General features: G+C 51.5%; 1 protein-coding gene and 1 long non-coding RNA gene across 7 annotated transcripts in view; one reads left to right on the top strand and one right to left on the bottom strand.

The window, feature by feature from the left end:
- The window catches only part of KIAA1614 (KIAA1614 ortholog), a 43,930-nt gene extending 40,562 nt beyond the window's left edge, over positions 1-3,368 (bottom strand). The window contains exons 1-2 of one of the 5 annotated variants that reach the window (XR_001919318.1): positions 2,708-3,367; positions 86-1,030 (exon numbers count right to left, since the gene is read on the bottom strand). Coding sequence is in view for 4 of the 5 variants with exons in the window: in XM_018060676.1 (XP_017916165.1) it covers positions 86-1,030; positions 2,708-3,029 (1,267 nt within the window). In the remaining variant the exon portion in view is untranslated. Of the gene's footprint in view, positions 1-85; positions 1,033-2,707 lie in introns of all 5 variants that reach the window. The other 4 variants (XM_018060676.1, XM_018060675.1, XM_018060673.1 and 1 more) reach the window with 4 other exon arrangements.
- LOC106502994 lies at positions 1,098-12,883 on the top strand. Of its 2 annotated transcripts, none has more exons than XR_001296663.2 (3): positions 1,098-2,397; positions 4,629-4,701; positions 12,678-12,883. It is a non-coding gene; the product is annotated as an uncharacterized LOC106502994 (long non-coding RNA). The 2 variants fall into 2 exon arrangements; XR_001296664.2 differs by having other exon boundaries at positions 1,098-2,436.

The raw sequence follows: 16,274 nt of genomic DNA, 5'->3' as shown, positions 1-16,274 counted from the left end.
CCTCCGAGGTAACCTTCATCTCCCTTCCCTTCTCCTAGACTCCCCCCACTGCCCCCAGCTCCCAGACCCAGACAGTGGACCTTACCTGGCACAGCTCTATCCCAGCATGAAGTCCAGCCTGGGACTCCCACCTTGGAGGGGCCCTGCCCCCCAACACTTAGCATCTCCTGCAGCAGAAGGCGGTTCCTCTCCACACGGTCAGATAGGGACAAGGTGCTGCCCTCAGTGCCCAGGGCCCCGAGGTCCCTGGTTTTCCAGAGCTCCCCCAAGAGGGCTGGCCTGGGGACAAAGTCCTCCTCGGAGGTCGGAGACAAGCTGTCCAGGTCTCCCTGGGTGCCGAGACCATCCTGCCGGGGGTGTGACCTTCCTTTCCGCAGGGTGAGCACGTGGATGGTTTTGTTACAAGGATGAGAGCCCCCTGGCTGGCCGGGAGTGACCTTGTGGATGGGGACCTCTTGCAGAGAGCTGGGCCCAGGCGGCAGAGCTCTGTCGTACTCAGACCGTGTCCAAACAGCCTCTGGAGGCCACGGGCTCCTCCTGTTCCTGCACTTGAGTCCGGGGGCAGGCGACCTGGGCGGCCTGGGGTCCCCGTTCCTGGCAGGCTCCTCCTCGGTGATGCTGCAGTCCAGCCGCCTGTCATTCGGGTTCTGTGTGTGATGGACCACCACAGCCTCGGGTGGGGAAGGCCCCTCTGACGGAGGCTTGGTCCCACCCACCTTGACTCGTCTGGCCTTGGGTTTCTTGAGGGCCGGCCGCTGGTGGGAAGTGAGGCCGGGGCCTGCCCCCTGTCTGCCCGCTGTCATCCTCTCCTTCAAGGCCCTCACCTTGGACTCCAGCACGGAGGGGCCCTGGAGCTGTATCCCCTGTGCCCTGGGAGGCTGGGCGGCCTTCGGGCTGGGTGTTCCGTCTTCTCGAGGGCAGGGCCAGGGTCTCGGGAGGTGTCCGTTCTCCGGCTGTGGCTCGGGCCCACTTCTCTCCACAGCTGAGGTCGCCTCCATGGAGCTGGCCATTCTGCTCCCTATTTGGGGTTCTCTGGAGGAGAAAACAGACAGAGCCCTTAGACCCACTGCCTGGCCAGCTCCCACGACCTCCTGGGTCTCCATAGTTAGTACAGAGCCCTGTCTGGAGGAAGACAACTGCGGGTCAGATCAGGGGGTACCCCTAGACAATGTGAAAGCACCTTGGGGAGCGCAAGTCTTTGGATGGTGCAAATAAGTCATGACTGAGTTTTTTCTTCCAAGTCGGAGTAGTAGTCTTATTTTTCTATCCCCATTTTACAGGTGGGGACAGTGAAGCATCAAGTAACAGCTAATCTTCTGCCTAGTGTGGACCAGAGGGAAAATGGGGGCTGGATTGCCAGTCCCTGGCTTTGTGTTTTGCTGACAGGTGTCAGGCCTCAGGGGAGGATGGCAATTTCTGCTCATGCCCACAAGCTCTTCCCTTTCCAAAGGGAACCAATGCAGAGGATGGGCTTCAGGAAGATACCACCCAGGATCAGATCCGCTGGTGGGAGGTGCCCCCTCCCTGTGCTCAAACCACAGGCGTGAGCAGAGCTGTGCCCACAGGGCGGCCAGGATCAGCACCAAGGCCTTTCAGCGTCTGCTCAGTGCGGGGCCGGCCTGAAGGTACTTTCAAACGCTCTGTCTTAAATTCTTATGCCATTCTGCCGGAATAGGGTTATGACCCTCCTTTTTACAGAGAGAGAGATGGAGGCCCAGACCCATTAGGAGACACCAAAGCTGAGGGAGGCCTGGCTAGGAACTCAAAGCTTCTCCTCCCAAGGTCAGGGCTCTTCCAAAGCACCCAGTGACCAGAACCCAACTCCCCTTAGTCCTACACAAATACTAGTCTAGACAGGTGACCTGCCCAGACGACCCGCTCCTTGGTAGCTCGCTTGATGCCAATGTCTTCACAGGGAATAAAAGTGAGCTCGAGCTTTTACTCGCCAAGCAGTTCTGTGCACACATACAAGCCACAGTGTCTTAATATTTATCCTGTTCTCTGAGAATGCCCCTTCTACACCATACATCTAGGACTGTCCCAGTGCATGCATAAAAATCCACATTTACATAAATTACAAACTATGGGTTAATTATTCACCTAATACTGACTAAAGATTCACTACAAAATTCACTTAAATGCCAAGCCCCTCTATAGTCATTTATTACAACTCAGTTTTTAATACATTTCATGAATACACATGTTCCATAAAGCAAAATACACACACTCGGTCTGTATGTTACGCCAGTTTTAACCTGTGACGTTTAATGCCTGTCTCTGGGAGGACGAGATCAGTCTCTCTACCAGTTCATCTAGAATTGGCCAACTTTGTCGTCACAGCCCAGCCACTGAGTCCTCTCTTCTAAGGTTCGATCCAGGAAGCAGGGGATTTGAAGGGTATGGGTGCAATTTCCGTCACATTACAAGAGCTTTCAGGTAAAGTCTGGAACAGCATTCCAGAGATCACCCCTCTCTAGAGATCTGTTAGGATGGATGAGACTTTCCTCGGGGGAGCAGTGGGTGCCGACTAGTGCGCCTCGGGGCCGCTGAAGTCTAGGGCCGAGCGCTGTGCTCGTCTAACCCCAACCCCGAGACGCTGAAATGAAGACGGTCGTGACGGGCAGGGCTCCCCCCGCGACCCTTCCTTCTCGTTCCCCCGGTCCCGCCATCCCCGGCCCGCCCGGGGCCTCGCCTCCTCCGTACTCACTGAAGGCTGCCGCCGGCAGGTCTGGCCGCCGCCTCCATCCCCTCCATCCCCGGGGAGGCCAGGCCCTCCTCTCGCCCCCTCTCCCTCCCGGGCCCGCGGCGGGGAGCCGGGCGCGCGGGCTCCGGCCCGGGGCTCGGGGAGTGCGGCCCGCAGGCCTCGGCTCTCGGGGCGCGCCCGGCTCGGCTCCGGGCTCTGCGGGCCGCCCCGGGGTCCGGGTGGGGTCGGAACCGGGCAGCCGCCCCGCGGGCCGCGGCCTCCCTCCAGGTCCGGGGAGGGGACGCGGGGTCGGACGGCGAGGGCGCGGGAGGGCAGGAAGCGGCATGGGCGGCTAGCTCATGGCTCGGCCACGGAGGGGGTGAGAGGCCAAGCCCGGCGCCTCCCCCGGCCGGGACGGGAAGAGGGAGCGGGAGAGCAGAAAGGAGGCGCGGCGGAAGGGGCTGGAGGAGCAGCCCTCGCTCCCACCCCGCCCCGCCGCCCCGCGCGCTCCTCGGGGCCCGGGGCCCGGCCCCCAGCGCCCTGCAGGGCCGCCCCTCCCGGGGGCCGTCCAGACGTCTAAGCCGCCGGCCCGACCGCGAGCTCGGGGCTTCGGACGGGGCGGGGGCGGCCTTGCGGGCCTCCGGACCTCACCCCTCCCGGCCCGGGTCACCCCGTCCGCTGGGAGGGCGCTCGCAGCCCAGGCTTCGGGGAGAGCGCGGCGGAGAGACGCGGCTCCACGTGAGCCGAAGCTGCGGAAACACCGCGCTCTCCCCCGAGCTTCGCGGCGAGGCGTGTAACCCTACACCCGGGGCGCGGGGGGGGAGGCCCGGCCGCCGGCTGGCGGCTGTCGGGGTGGAAGCCGAGGAATGCCCTTTGTCTGGACAACTTTTCCGGAGGAGGCGCCCTTTCCGAGGGGCTGTCTCCTTGGAGGTCAAGGTCATTTGTTTCCGCTTTCTAGCAGCGCGAGGGGGCACACGTGGTGGACGCGAGTCTCCTCTTGTCCAGCTAAGGGGAGAGCCAGGTGCCTGCATGACGCCAACCAGACGCCTTGGATAGGGACCGGTTCTGGGGGGACCCTGGGGACTCCTGAAGGCCCCTTGTCACTTTTCCCAGACCTGGCAGGAAGTATTAATAGCTGCGAAGGACTTGACCTGCAGCGGTGGCCCCAAACAAGGCAGCACGCTTTCTCTTTCCACCCAGGGGGAGGGAACGGAGCCCCAACTATTTCCAAACCTATTTTTCCACAGAAAACTATGAGAGAATTAGGACCCAGGAGATTCCGGAAATCTCCAGAAAGGAAAAGTGCTGATCATCTTTCCTTCTGCTAAGGAGCTTCACTCTCCAGCGCGCCTTGCTCTCTGTTTGCACTGAGGCAGTAGTCACCATCTAGGTGACAGACCTAGCTGCCTACGGCAAGGACCGCAGCTTCCGGACTGCTGCGCAGAGGGGATGGGGTGTCAGGGAAGTCCAAGACCCTCTCCATTAACCACCCAGGACAATGCTGTTGCCAGCATTCCGCATATTCAACATGGAAAGATTTTGTTTAAAAACATCAAACAAATTGTGAAGTACTGTGATAGTCAGATTATGCTGCTGCTATGGTCTGGCCCTTCCTTTCTGGATCATCTCTCCCTTCTGCCAGCCCAGAAAAATCCTGTAAACCTCGAAAGACTCCTTCCTCACCTCTGTGTGCAATGTCAACCCGACCAACAACACTTTCACTATTATTGGGGACCTGTTATGAGGCAGAGCACTCTATATTGGATGTTTTAGACCATTAGAACAACCCTGCAAAGTAGGTACAGTGTACCCCCACTTTAGGAATACAGAAATTGGGATAGACAGAAGTGATGGGGCTTGCCCAAGGCTACACAGCTAGTATATCCAGAGTCTGAACCCAGTTCTGTCCAGGTCCAAGACTCTCTGCCCTGCTTCTTCCTTTCAGAGTCAACACTTTGGAGCTCAGACTCTTAGAGATTTCAGTGGCCCGCCTCCCCTAGAAGTTAATGATCTGTAAGGTAAGTTTCTGAAAGTTCTAGCAAAGGCTTAGTATTTAAAGGAAACCTGCCCTCAGCCTGTTTAACATGCAAATATTCACCTTCAGTATACTCATTAAATTTGTTATTTTGCACCTAACAGGGGGATGAAGTGTCCCAGCTATACAGAGGCTTTAACAGGCATCTGTAGGAGATGTAAGAGTTTGATCCCTGGGTCGGGAAGATCCCCTGGAGGAGGAAATGGCACCCACTCCAGTATTCTCGCTGGGAGAATCCCATGGACAGAGGAGCCTGATGGGCTACAGTACATGGTTAGCAAAGAGGCTGACATGACTGAGTGTCTGAGCACACGGCACACAGGGTCCTAAAAACACCATAAGCCAATCCTTAGAACGCTCTTAAATAATCGTGGCATTTGCATGTCTCAGGGCATGTCCCATTCATCTGGATTCTGTTTGGTTCAGCAAATATCTGTTGAGCTCCTACTGTGTGCCAGGCGCTGGGGAGACAAAATGTAGTACCACAAGTCCTGCCTTTGAGGAATTTCTGGTCAACTCAGAGTGGGGCAGTGCCTAAACTGTATAAGTGGTCGCATCAAGGTGAGCACAGGGTGGAGGTGTGGGTCGTTCACAGGAATAGCTAGACTGAGATGCGTGCTGGGTGATGGGAGGTGTCAGGGCGAGCTGGGTCTTGCAGAACTAGCAGGAATTAGCCAGACAGAGGGGGAGGGGTGGGAGAGGCAAGTCAGAAGGCGAGGGATTCACATAAACACTGGCATTGAGGTGTGAAACTGCCTGGTTTAAATGTTAAATATAAAGGTTAATCTGCGAAAGTTTGGGGGTGGGGGTGAGGATGCAGAACAAGGGTGCTGGGGCCTGGTTGAGGGCTCTAGGTCCCCGATGAGGCGCTTGGACCCCGTCCTTTGAGGTGAGAGTCCCTGGAAGGTGGTCTAATCTGGGCCTTAGCCTTGGGCACCTCTCAGGTCAGGGCTGGAGAACTGCCTTACCTCCTTGACTATCAGACTCTTTGATTACCATCCTTTGGAGAGGAATCTGCGAGGAACTCAAATGGAGAGTAAATAGCAGTCACAGAGCCCCCCTCCTCCTTTTGGATCGCCTAGGGAAGTCTCCTTCCCCCTTAGCCTGGATGAAAACATAAGCTTCACTCCTCCTCTCCACTCTCCCCCAATGGGCTCTGAACACTCAGTTTGAATAGGGAGGCTTGTGGGTTGTGGAAGTAGGGATTTCCCTTAGGATGGAGGGGAAGGGTGAGCTAGTCCTTTGAGGTCCCTCCCTTAGAGCAGGTGGAGTAGGGTAGGAAAGGGTGGGAGGGATGCTTCTGTCATCCCTCCCCTTCCTGCCTGCAGGAGTGTGTCCAGCTGGAGATCTGCATTTCCTGCCCTCATCAGGGGGCACTGGTCCAGGAGCACTAGGGCATCTAATTCTGGCGGCTCCCCTGGTGATACTGTTCACAGTCCCAGAGCCTCCCCCTCGACCCTGTTTTTCCTTCCAGCAGAGGCCCGAGAGAGTGTCAGGACTGGTTTCCCATGCACCTGCCTCTCCCTTGATAGGAATCCTCCTGCTGTTTCGCAGGGTCCAGTCTACCCAGAGCTCGTGTAGACCCTCCCGGGATGCTGCTGAAAAGGCTGATTCTGAGGTCTCACCCTTGGGGATTCTGATTCCTTAGTTGGAGTTAGGCCCAGGAATGTGTTCCCTAACAAGTTTGCTAGGTGATTTTGAGGCCAGTCGGTGTGAAGAAGCAGAAATCCCCAGCTTAAAACTCAGACTCCTTTGCATGGTACAGCAGTCCCTCTAGCCCCAGTTCTCACCACCCCGAGAGCCTGTCCAGCCCGCCCACCATATTGAATTGCTTCTAGTTCCCCCGACTGGCCGTACTGGCTCATGCCTCCTCGCCTTTGCCCAGTCTTTCCTTCAGCCTGAAACACGCTGCTTCACGCCACACACACGTACACACATCCCACCCCAACTTGGCTGTCTCCTCCTAGAGCGTCCACACTCAGCTCAAGTGGAGCCTCTGCAGTGACGCCTTCCCCAACATCCTGCGGTGTCCTCCCGACCTGGATTAGTGCACCCCGGACCCGCTTCTGCCCGAGCAGTTTTCACTCTGAGTGGTCAGCCTCTGATACCTCACAGTGCTTCCTGCTCCTCAGCCTCCTTCCTGGCTCCAACACACTCCCAGCACGTAAAAGCTACTGACTAGAGGCCACGTGGTTAAAATGAAAGAAAAAAAATCCCTGTCAGGTAAAGATGCCTAAGAGCAGAACAGGGGCCTGCTCCTGCTCAGTGGATCAAGGTCATTTCCAAAGGTTCCTTCCCTCAGTGTGGCCCGTCCTGCCCCAGGGCCTGCGAGATGGTCTGCCACAGGCAGGGTGAGGACTGGCCTCCGGCCTTCATGACTCTCACTTACACCTGATGCTCCTGCCCTCCTCGCTTTTCCCCCAAGTGGCCACTGATCCCAGACAGTGGTGTGGCCCTTACACTTCAATTCTCAGTGAGCCTGGAAATTTGCAGATAAAATAGCTCTCAGAAGAAGAAATAGATGCGGAAGAGGAGAGGAGAAAAGAACGTGAGAGAAGCAGGTAAATATAGGTGGAGAGAAGACGCCTGATACAGACAGTCAGGCAACGTGACAGCTGGGCATCTCCAGAGAGCAACCACCTAGGTTTCTAGTCATGCGCTCCACACACACGAACACACACGTACACACACGCGTGGGGACACATGCATGACATGTTCTCCTTTGCCACGCTTGCCTGAGTTGACTAAGACCCAAGAAGAGCAAAGGCGTGGTTCCTACCTGGTCAGCCCGCACCGCTCCCCGGGGGGCAGGCAGGCAGGGAGCTGCCGGGATGGGGCAGGGCCTGCCCTGGAGACACTGATGGCAGACTCCTCTGCCCTGGAGGCCCACTCGCCCTGCGCCCACCCTGAGTCTGCCAGGCATCTGCTCCCGTGCAAGTGACACTGTAGCTTTTCATTCCATAATCCTAATCACCGGGAAATGACTGGGCTTAGGCAAATGTTCTAATACTCTCCCTCCGACTCCCCGCAGGCCTGCTCAGTGGGAGGCCGCCATCAATAAGAGGAGAGGACCCCTAGCTCTCACCTGTCTGCCAATAGCCACGGTCATCTTGGCCACATTGATTTTTCTCATTAACAAAATGAGAGCAGATGCAGGGGGAAAGATACTGGAGGTTGGCCGAGCACTGGAGTCGTGTCTGTGACAGCTTTTGATCTTGAGAAAAGACAGTGTTCAGTTCTATGTGATAATTCGATTAAGACATATGAGAGACTCTGAAAGCCTCACAGCTTTTCTGCTGCAGATGGAGCCCTTTCTAGCCCCCCAGGCTCTGCAGTCCCTCATCCTGTGGGGGTTCCTGTTCCCCAGCCCCTCCTGCCCCCACCAGTCTGGGAGTTTTTGCTGGAGATACAAATGAGCCTCTAGAGAGCCTCTCTCTAAGTGAACACCCTCCGCTTCCGGGGTCCTTCAGAAAACTTTTTCCCCCTGTGTTAAATGAAGGTATGTGGTGGGTGAGGTATAGAGGAAAAGACCCAAATTTGCCAAGTCCAGGATTAGACTCTGGCGAACTGGGTTCAGCTCTGGCTGGACTATATCCCCTTGTGGGTGTAAGCACTTGGTCACTCTGAGTTCAGTTTCCTTACCTGGAAGTGTCAGGCTGGACTAACAGGTCCCCAGCTAAGCTTCTCAGAACCTCAGGGCCCCGTGAGAGATGAACAGGTCTCCCATGAAAAAGAGATTTCAAGTCCAATAAATCTGGGCGATAATGCATGCCATCTCACCCTCCTGGCAGTTCGTTAGGCCCAAAGGCATTTCACAGGCTCAGCCATGTCCTGAAAACAAAACAGGGCTAAACCAGTTTACCTTTGCTTAACACTTCCTTTCTCAAAAGTAATTGACCACAGAAGCTGTTTGCCTCCCCACAACCACATAGCAATTAACGTCCTGGGGAACAACTTTGTGACACCCTGGACCAGACAACCTCTCAGGTTCCTTCTTGTCGGGATGGTCTAGGCCTCTTGACCTGGAGGGGAGGAGCAGGCAGCTGCTATGCAGCAAATTCTAGGATCCTGTAGAGAGGTCCAGGCTGCAAGTGGAAAAGGCTTACTCGGGGGGCAAGTGACAGCCCATTTCAACTTAATTTTACTTCATTTTTTAAGAAAACCTAATGCTAAAAGGAGTTAGAGATCAAAAAGGGGGACACTCTCTTTTAAAAAATTCTCAATTTCCATTCCAATTCTTTGTCAGTTTCAGTAAGTCAGTTCACCTTAAAACTAACAGCCTCAGTTTGCCCATCTGAGAAAAGGGAGAGCAAGGGAGACTTGGCTGAACTCACTCAACATTGATCCTCAGAATAGGATTTCCCAACCTGGGTCCCCAGGCACCTAATGGAGAGGGGAGCATAAGTTATCACCCATATTTCTCTCTTTCTCTCTTTTCTCTCTCTAGTCGCTAAGTCGTGTCCAGCTCTTGTGACCCCAAGTACTGTAGCCAGGCTCCTCTGTCTGTGGGATTCTCCAGGCAAGAATACTGGAGTGGGTTGCCATTTCCTTCTCCGGGGGATCTTCCTGACCCAGGAATCCAACCCGGTCTCCTGCATTGCAGGCAGATTCTTTACCAACTGAGCTATGAGGGAACCTGGGGTCCCCAGACACCTAATGTGGAGGAGAGCATAAGTTATCACCCATATTTAAAGAAGTCTAATAGAAATGATACATTTACCATGAGAAGTGTCTTTGCTTTTGACTAATATTGTATCAACTGATTATGACAGTGTGGGTTGCCAAGGGGACAAGGATTATTACGCAATAAAGTTTTGTGGGACAAAACTTTTACAGACTTAAGGATCATAGAAGTAATAAAAGGATCAGCTGGTGAGCAAATGGTTACAAGCTACTGACTTAAGAGGTTGGGTCCAAAACCAGTTTTAAGAGCTGTGGTGGAGAGGGAAGGAGCAGACAGGATCTGGAGGAGGTTAGGGTGTTACTTTGTACAGAAGAACTATACAAAAAATATCTTCATGATAACCACAATGATGTGATCAGTCACCCAGAGCCAGACATCTTGGAATGCGAAGTCAAGTGGGCCTTAGGAAGCATCACTATGAACAAAGCTAGTGGAGGTGATGGAATTCCAGTTGAGCTAGTTCAAATCCTGAAAGATGATACTGTGAAAGTGCTGCACTCAACATGCCAGCACATTTGGAAAACTCAGCAGTGGTCACAGGACTGGAAAAGGTCAGTTTTCATTCCAATCCCAAAGTAAGGCAATGCCAAAGAATGTTCAAACTACCGCACAGTTGCACTCATCTCACACACTAGCAAAGTAATGCTCAAAAATTTCCAAGCCAGGCTTCAACAGTATGTGAACTGAGAACTTCCAGATGTTCAAGCTGGATTTAGAAAAGGCAGAGGAACCAGAGATCAAATTGCCAACATCTGTTGGATCATCAAAAAACAAGAGAGTTCCAGAAAAACATCTACTGCTTTACTGACTACACCAAAGCCTTTCACTGTGTGGATTATAAAAAACTGGAAAATTCTTAAAGAGATGGGAATACCACACCACCTTACCTGCCTCCTAAGAAATCTGTGTACAGGCCAAGAAGCAACAGTTAGAACCAGACATAGAACAACAGACTGTTTCCAAATCAGGAAAGGAGTACATCAAGACTGTATATTGTCACCTGGCTTATTTAACTTATACGCAGAGTACGTCATAAGAAATGTTGGGTTGGATGAAGCACAAGCTGGAATCAAGATTGCCGGGAGAAATATCAATAACCTCAGATATGCAGATGACACCACCCTTATGGCAGAAAGTGAAGAGGAACTAAAAAGCTTTTTGATGAAAGGGAAAGAGGAAAGTGAAAAAACTTTCCTCAACGTTCAAAAAACTAAGATCATGGAATCCTGCCCTATCACTTCATGGCAAATAGATGGGGAAACAATGGAAACAGACTTTATTTTCCTGGGCTCCAAAATCATTGCAGATGGTGACTGCAGCCATAAAATTTAAAAGATGCTTGCTCCTTGGAAGAAAAGCTATGACCAACCTAGACAACATATTCAAAAGCAGAGATATTACTTTGCTGACAAAGGTCTGTCTAGTCAAAGTTATGGCTTTTCCGGTAGTCATGTGTGGATGTGAGAGTTGGACTATAAGGAAATCTGAGCACCAAAGAACGGATGCTTTTGAACTGCGATATTGGAGAAGACTCTTGAGAGTTCCTTGGAGTGCAAGGAGATCAAACCAGTCAATCCTAAAGGAAATCAGTCCTGCATATTCATTGGAAGAACTGATGCTGAAGCTCCAATACTTTGGCCACCTGATGTGAAAAACTGACTCATTGGAAAAGACCCTGATGCTGGGGAAGATTGAAGGTAGGAGGAGAGGGTGACAACATAGGATGAGATGGTTGGATGGCATCACCGACTCAATGGACATGAGTTTGAGCAAGCTCCAGGAATTGGCAATGGACAGGGAAGCCTGGCGTGCTGCAGTCCATGGGGTCGCAAAGAGTCAGACATGACCAAGAGACTGAACTGAACTGAACTGACCTGAGGGTGTTCACAGGGAAGATGTTGCCTCCAAGGAGCCCTGGGGGACATCTGGGGTTTGTGTGCAGAGGTGTGTTTAGTGTTTGTGTGTATGGGGGGCTGTGACACAGTGGCCCCTTTCAGAGCTTGCTGGAGAAGAGTCTCAGTGGGCTGAGTCAGGGTGTGAGGTGCTATGTTTACTGAGCTGAGGAGAGAAGAGTGCCCATGTGGCCAGTGGGCTCAGGGGTCAGGTCAAAGTGGATTCTCTACACATTCTTAGAAGGCCTTCGTCAGTGCCAGTGTCTGAGGGTTTGCAGGCCCTTGAAAGCTCTGATTTTGTGTGTGTAAAGTCCTATCCCATTGGGCCCCTCACAGCCCTTTCGTGAACAGCCACATCTGGAAAGGTTCTCTGCTTATTTCATGGCTGTTCACTTCCGCCCCGTAGATGCCCTCACCCAGAATCACCCCTCTACTCCCCTGCTCCCCTACCTCCCCCTCGGGCCTCTCAGCCAATGTCTCTCCCACAAAGTCCGGCTCCATTTCTGCAGCGGGGTTGGGAACTGGGCCCTGGGACTTGTTTCTGCCCCCAGGAAAGCAGTGGTGAAAATCAGGGTTGGTGGGTCCCTGTATGTCATGAGAAAGCTGCTTAGCTTTTAAAACTTCTTCAGTATGGAGCATCTAAGACAAAAACTTTCTCTTGCTAATATTGATATTGCTCATGATATCTCTTACTAAGAGTTTTGGCCATTTCTGTGAAGATTCAGAGGAAACAAGGAGAACTGAGGTGGATTCCATTTGCCCCAGGACCTGAGCCCAGCTGCTGGCTTTAGCTAATTGGCCAAGCTGAACGGGAATTTTTTCTATGGTGTTGAGAACAAAGCATTTTGGAGTGTGTGTGTGTGTGAGAGAGAGAGAGAGAGAGAGAGAGAGAGAGAGAGAGAGTGTGTGTGTGTGTGTGTGTGATTATGTCAAATGACTTGATAAATAAATGCGTAATTTGGAATGGAGAAGTTAGTCATTAAAGTATAGGGGAAAACGTGAAAAACTTTGAAATGATCCCCAAACATCATTGGATGTACTGTCTATGCATCCTTTCAGGTTATCTGAGATATTTTATAATTCTATAAATTGTAGTAAAACGGATAGTAATTGAAGTGATTTTCATCCTGAGGAATGACGATTGTGTTTGTAGAACTGACTCATGAATATTGACCACTTTTGCTGATTTTGCATTTGTTTGTAAATTTTTCTCACATTCCAGATGTCTATATATTCATCTGTCGTTTAGGTTCTTCTTTGAACAGGTTATAGCTTTATCCTGATTTTCTGATTAATGACAAAATCTCTGACATGTTTGCATTTTATAACTCTATGAAAGACATGACTATCCCTCTTAAAAATTATCTTTCGATGTGTCCACAGAGAAAGGGCCATATGAGGATACAGTGACAAAGCAGCCATCTGCAAGCCAAGCAGACAACCCAATCTGCTGACACCCTGATCTGTACTACCAGCTCCTAGAACAATGAGAAATATATTTCTGTTTTTTAAGCTCCCCAGTGTGTGGTATTTTGTTATGGGAGCCCTAGCAGACCAAGACAGTTTACCCAATTTGTTTATCCATTCTCTTGTTGATGGACATTTGGTTGATTCCAATTTTTTTTGCAATTATGAATAAATAAAGCTGCTCTTAACATTTATATACAAAAATTGTGCTTGTGTGCTAAGTCGCTTCAGTTGTGTTCGACCCTGTGACCCCATGGACTGTAGCCTACCAGGCTCCTGTGTCCATGGGATTCTCCAGGCAAGAATACTGGAGTGGGTTGCCGCTCCCTCCTCCGGGGGATCTTCCTGACCCAGGAATCGAACTGGCATTTCTTATGTCTCCTGCATTGGCAGGTGGGTTCTTTACCACTAGCGCCACCTGGGAAGCCCCTACAAAAATTATCCTTGGCCAAATTAATTCAATTCATGTTTTCAACTAATATTTCTTAGTATAAGCCAGGCATTATGGTTGGACAGTGAGGACAGAAAAACAGATGGCATCCTTGCCCTCAAGAACAGTCTAGAATGGAAAAATTTGTAGAGGTGGGTGCATGTGTGCTCAGTTGTGCCTGACTCTTTGAAACTCCAAGGACTGTAGCCCACCAGACTCCTCTGTCCATGGGATTTCTCAGGCAAGAATACAGGAGTGGGTTGCCATTTCCTTCTTCAGGAGATCTTCTCGACCCAGGGATAGAACCCACGTATCCTGCATTGCAGGCGCTGAGCCACTGGGGGACAAGAGAGCTGAGCCTGTATACGCCCAATGTAAAGTACAATCACTCTATGTGGATTTGTCTAGTCTCTGGACATGGATTGCCCCAGAAAGGGCATGGTTTGGGGTGAGGTAACCAGCTGCCACTGAGGCATACCCCGGAGGAGCTGTCTACCAGAGACATTGCTCACAGCACTCCCATACTTGTGCCCCACACCTGTACCTTCACACCTGTGTCCCAGACCTGTGATGCAAACCTTTCCTTAGACAGAGGTCTGGCTGGTGCACTTCTGTGTCCACCATAGTCCACCCTGTATGTCATTCAGCTCACTTTTCCACATGTGTTCAGACAGCTGTTCTTCCAGGACTGTGGTGAGCTTTTCTTCCTGAGGGAGGTTAGAAGGATGAGACAACCCCTCACTGATGCAGCTGGTCTCTGGACCACGGCTGACGCTCTTTCCTTCTAGATGCCCCTCATCATCAGTTTTCAGCTCTCCCAGCCTCAGAGGCTAGTCTGGTGATGTGACCCTGACCTTACCCTCAAGGAGCCTGGGCCCTGGTCACTGTGTCCTTGGACTGAGGTTTCGGTATCTCTCCATTTACACCACAATTGAGCAGGAGTAGAAGGCAATGGCACCCCACTCCTGTACTCTTGCCTGGAAAATCCCATGGATGAAGGAGCCTGGTGGGCTGCAGTCCATGGGGTCGCTAAGAGTCAGACACAACTGAGCAACTTCACTTTCACTTTTCACTTTCATGCATTGGAGAAGGAAATGGCAACCCACTCCAGTGTTCTTGCCTGGAGAATCCCAGGGACGGGGGAGCCTGGTGGGCTGCCGTCTATGGGGTCGCACAGAGTCAGACACAGCTGAAGTGACTTAGCAGCAGCAGCAGCAGAAAGGGAACTCAGATAACTTGTGTTAAAAAAAATAACTTTCTTTCCACAAAAAGGACAAAAGTATGACAAGCAGATATAAAGATGAATGAAGGGACTTCTCAAGATGGGAGAGGAGTAGGTGGACATGGAGTACATCTCTCTCCATGGATGCATCAGGAATATGCCTTCAGACACAGAAGATCTTGCAGAACACTAGATGAGAGTGGGCAGGGGTCCCTGACCACTGAAAAGGAATATATATATCCACGCAAAACTGGGTAGGACCAAGGAAGGAGGGGAAAAAGAGGAGAACAAGCAGCTGGACCTGCGTCCAGGGATGCGGGAACTGAAAGTGTAAGCATCAGTTGCTCAGTTGGATCTGGCTCTTTGCAACTCTATGGACTGTAGCCCACCAGGCTCCTCTGTCCATGTAATTTTCCAGGCAGCAATACTAGAATGGGTAGCCATTCCCTTCTCCAGGGGATCTTCCCAACCCAAGGATCGAACCTGGGTCCCTGGCACTGCAGGATATTCTTTACCGTCCCAGCCATCAGGAGGAGCTGAAGCAGGGGTCACATCCCCACATGGGACAAGGATCTGGGACTACGGAAAAGGATTTGAGGCTGTTGGAAAGTGCAGCGGCTGATCCATATAACAGTCTGAATGGAAAGAAAACCACACAGACAATCCTTGCCACAGCCCTACATATCCTGGACAGGGATGTAAGTCCTCTGGAACCTGTGGTGGCTGGGAGCTGGAGTACAGGGATTGGAGAGTAATCCCAGGATGAGGTCTGCTGTTGATTGTGGGAAAATGGCTCGAGGGGACGTGAGGGAGGAGATTGCGATGGGGAATACCTTTGGAGGAAAGCAGAGCAGCCAGGGTGGCAAGGTGATGGTGCTGAGTCGTGTGCATCACTGTAGCTTCTTTCTGCAGACCAGCACTGATAGTTGACCAATAAAGACCCCAGGGAGGGTAGCCCTTCAAGTGCCTAATGCACTGAGCAATAGAGAAGGACCCCAGCCAGGGATTTGTCTTGGAAACAAACTGAACTCATCCTGTTTTTAAGATTGCATCCAAGTGTTGCATTTTGGACTCTTTTGTTGACTATGAGGGCTACTCCATTTCTTCTAAAGGATTCTTGCCCATAGTAGTAGATATACTGGTTGTCTGAATTAAATTTGCCCATTCTCATCCATTTTAGTTCACCGATTCCTAAAATGTTGATGTTTATCCTTGCCATCTCCTTTTTGATCACTTCCAATTTACCTTGATTCATGGACCTAACATTCCAGATTCCTATGCAATACTGTTCTTTACAGCATCAGACTACTTTCACCACCAGACACATCCACAGCTGGGTATCATTTCTGCGCTGGCTCAACTGCTTCATTCCTTCTGGAGTTATTTCTCCACTCTTCTCTAGTAGCATGTCGGGCACCTACTGACCTGGGGAGTTCATCTTCCAGTGTCATATCTTTTTGCCTTTTCATACTGTTCAGGGGGTTCTCAAGGCAAGAATACTGAAGTGGTTGGCCATTCCCTTCTCCAGTGGACCACATTTTGTCAGAACTCTCCGCCATGACCTGTCCATCATGGTTGGCCCTGCATGGCACATAGTTTCACTGAGTTACACAAGGCTGTGATCCTTATGATCATTTTGGTTAGTTTTCTGTGATTGTGGTTTTCATTCTGGAGGCTAAGGGATTGTTGTTCTTGCTTCTATCTGCCCTCTGATGGATGAGGCAAAAATCTCTTAGAAGAAATGGAGTAGCCCTCGTAGTCAACAAAAGAATCTGAAATGCAGTACCTGGGTTCAATCTCAAAAAACTGCAGAGTGATCTCTGTTCATTTCTAAGGCAAACCATTCAACATCACAGTAATC

The sequence above is a fragment of the Capra hircus genome, chromosome 16 (genome assembly GCF_001704415.2).
Source record: "Capra hircus breed San Clemente chromosome 16, ASM170441v1, whole genome shotgun sequence".
NCBI lineage: Eukaryota > Metazoa > Chordata > Mammalia > Artiodactyla > Bovidae > Capra > Capra hircus.
The sequence above is the reverse complement of the archived record's forward strand: the minus strand, read 5'-3'. Positions and strand labels throughout refer to the sequence as shown.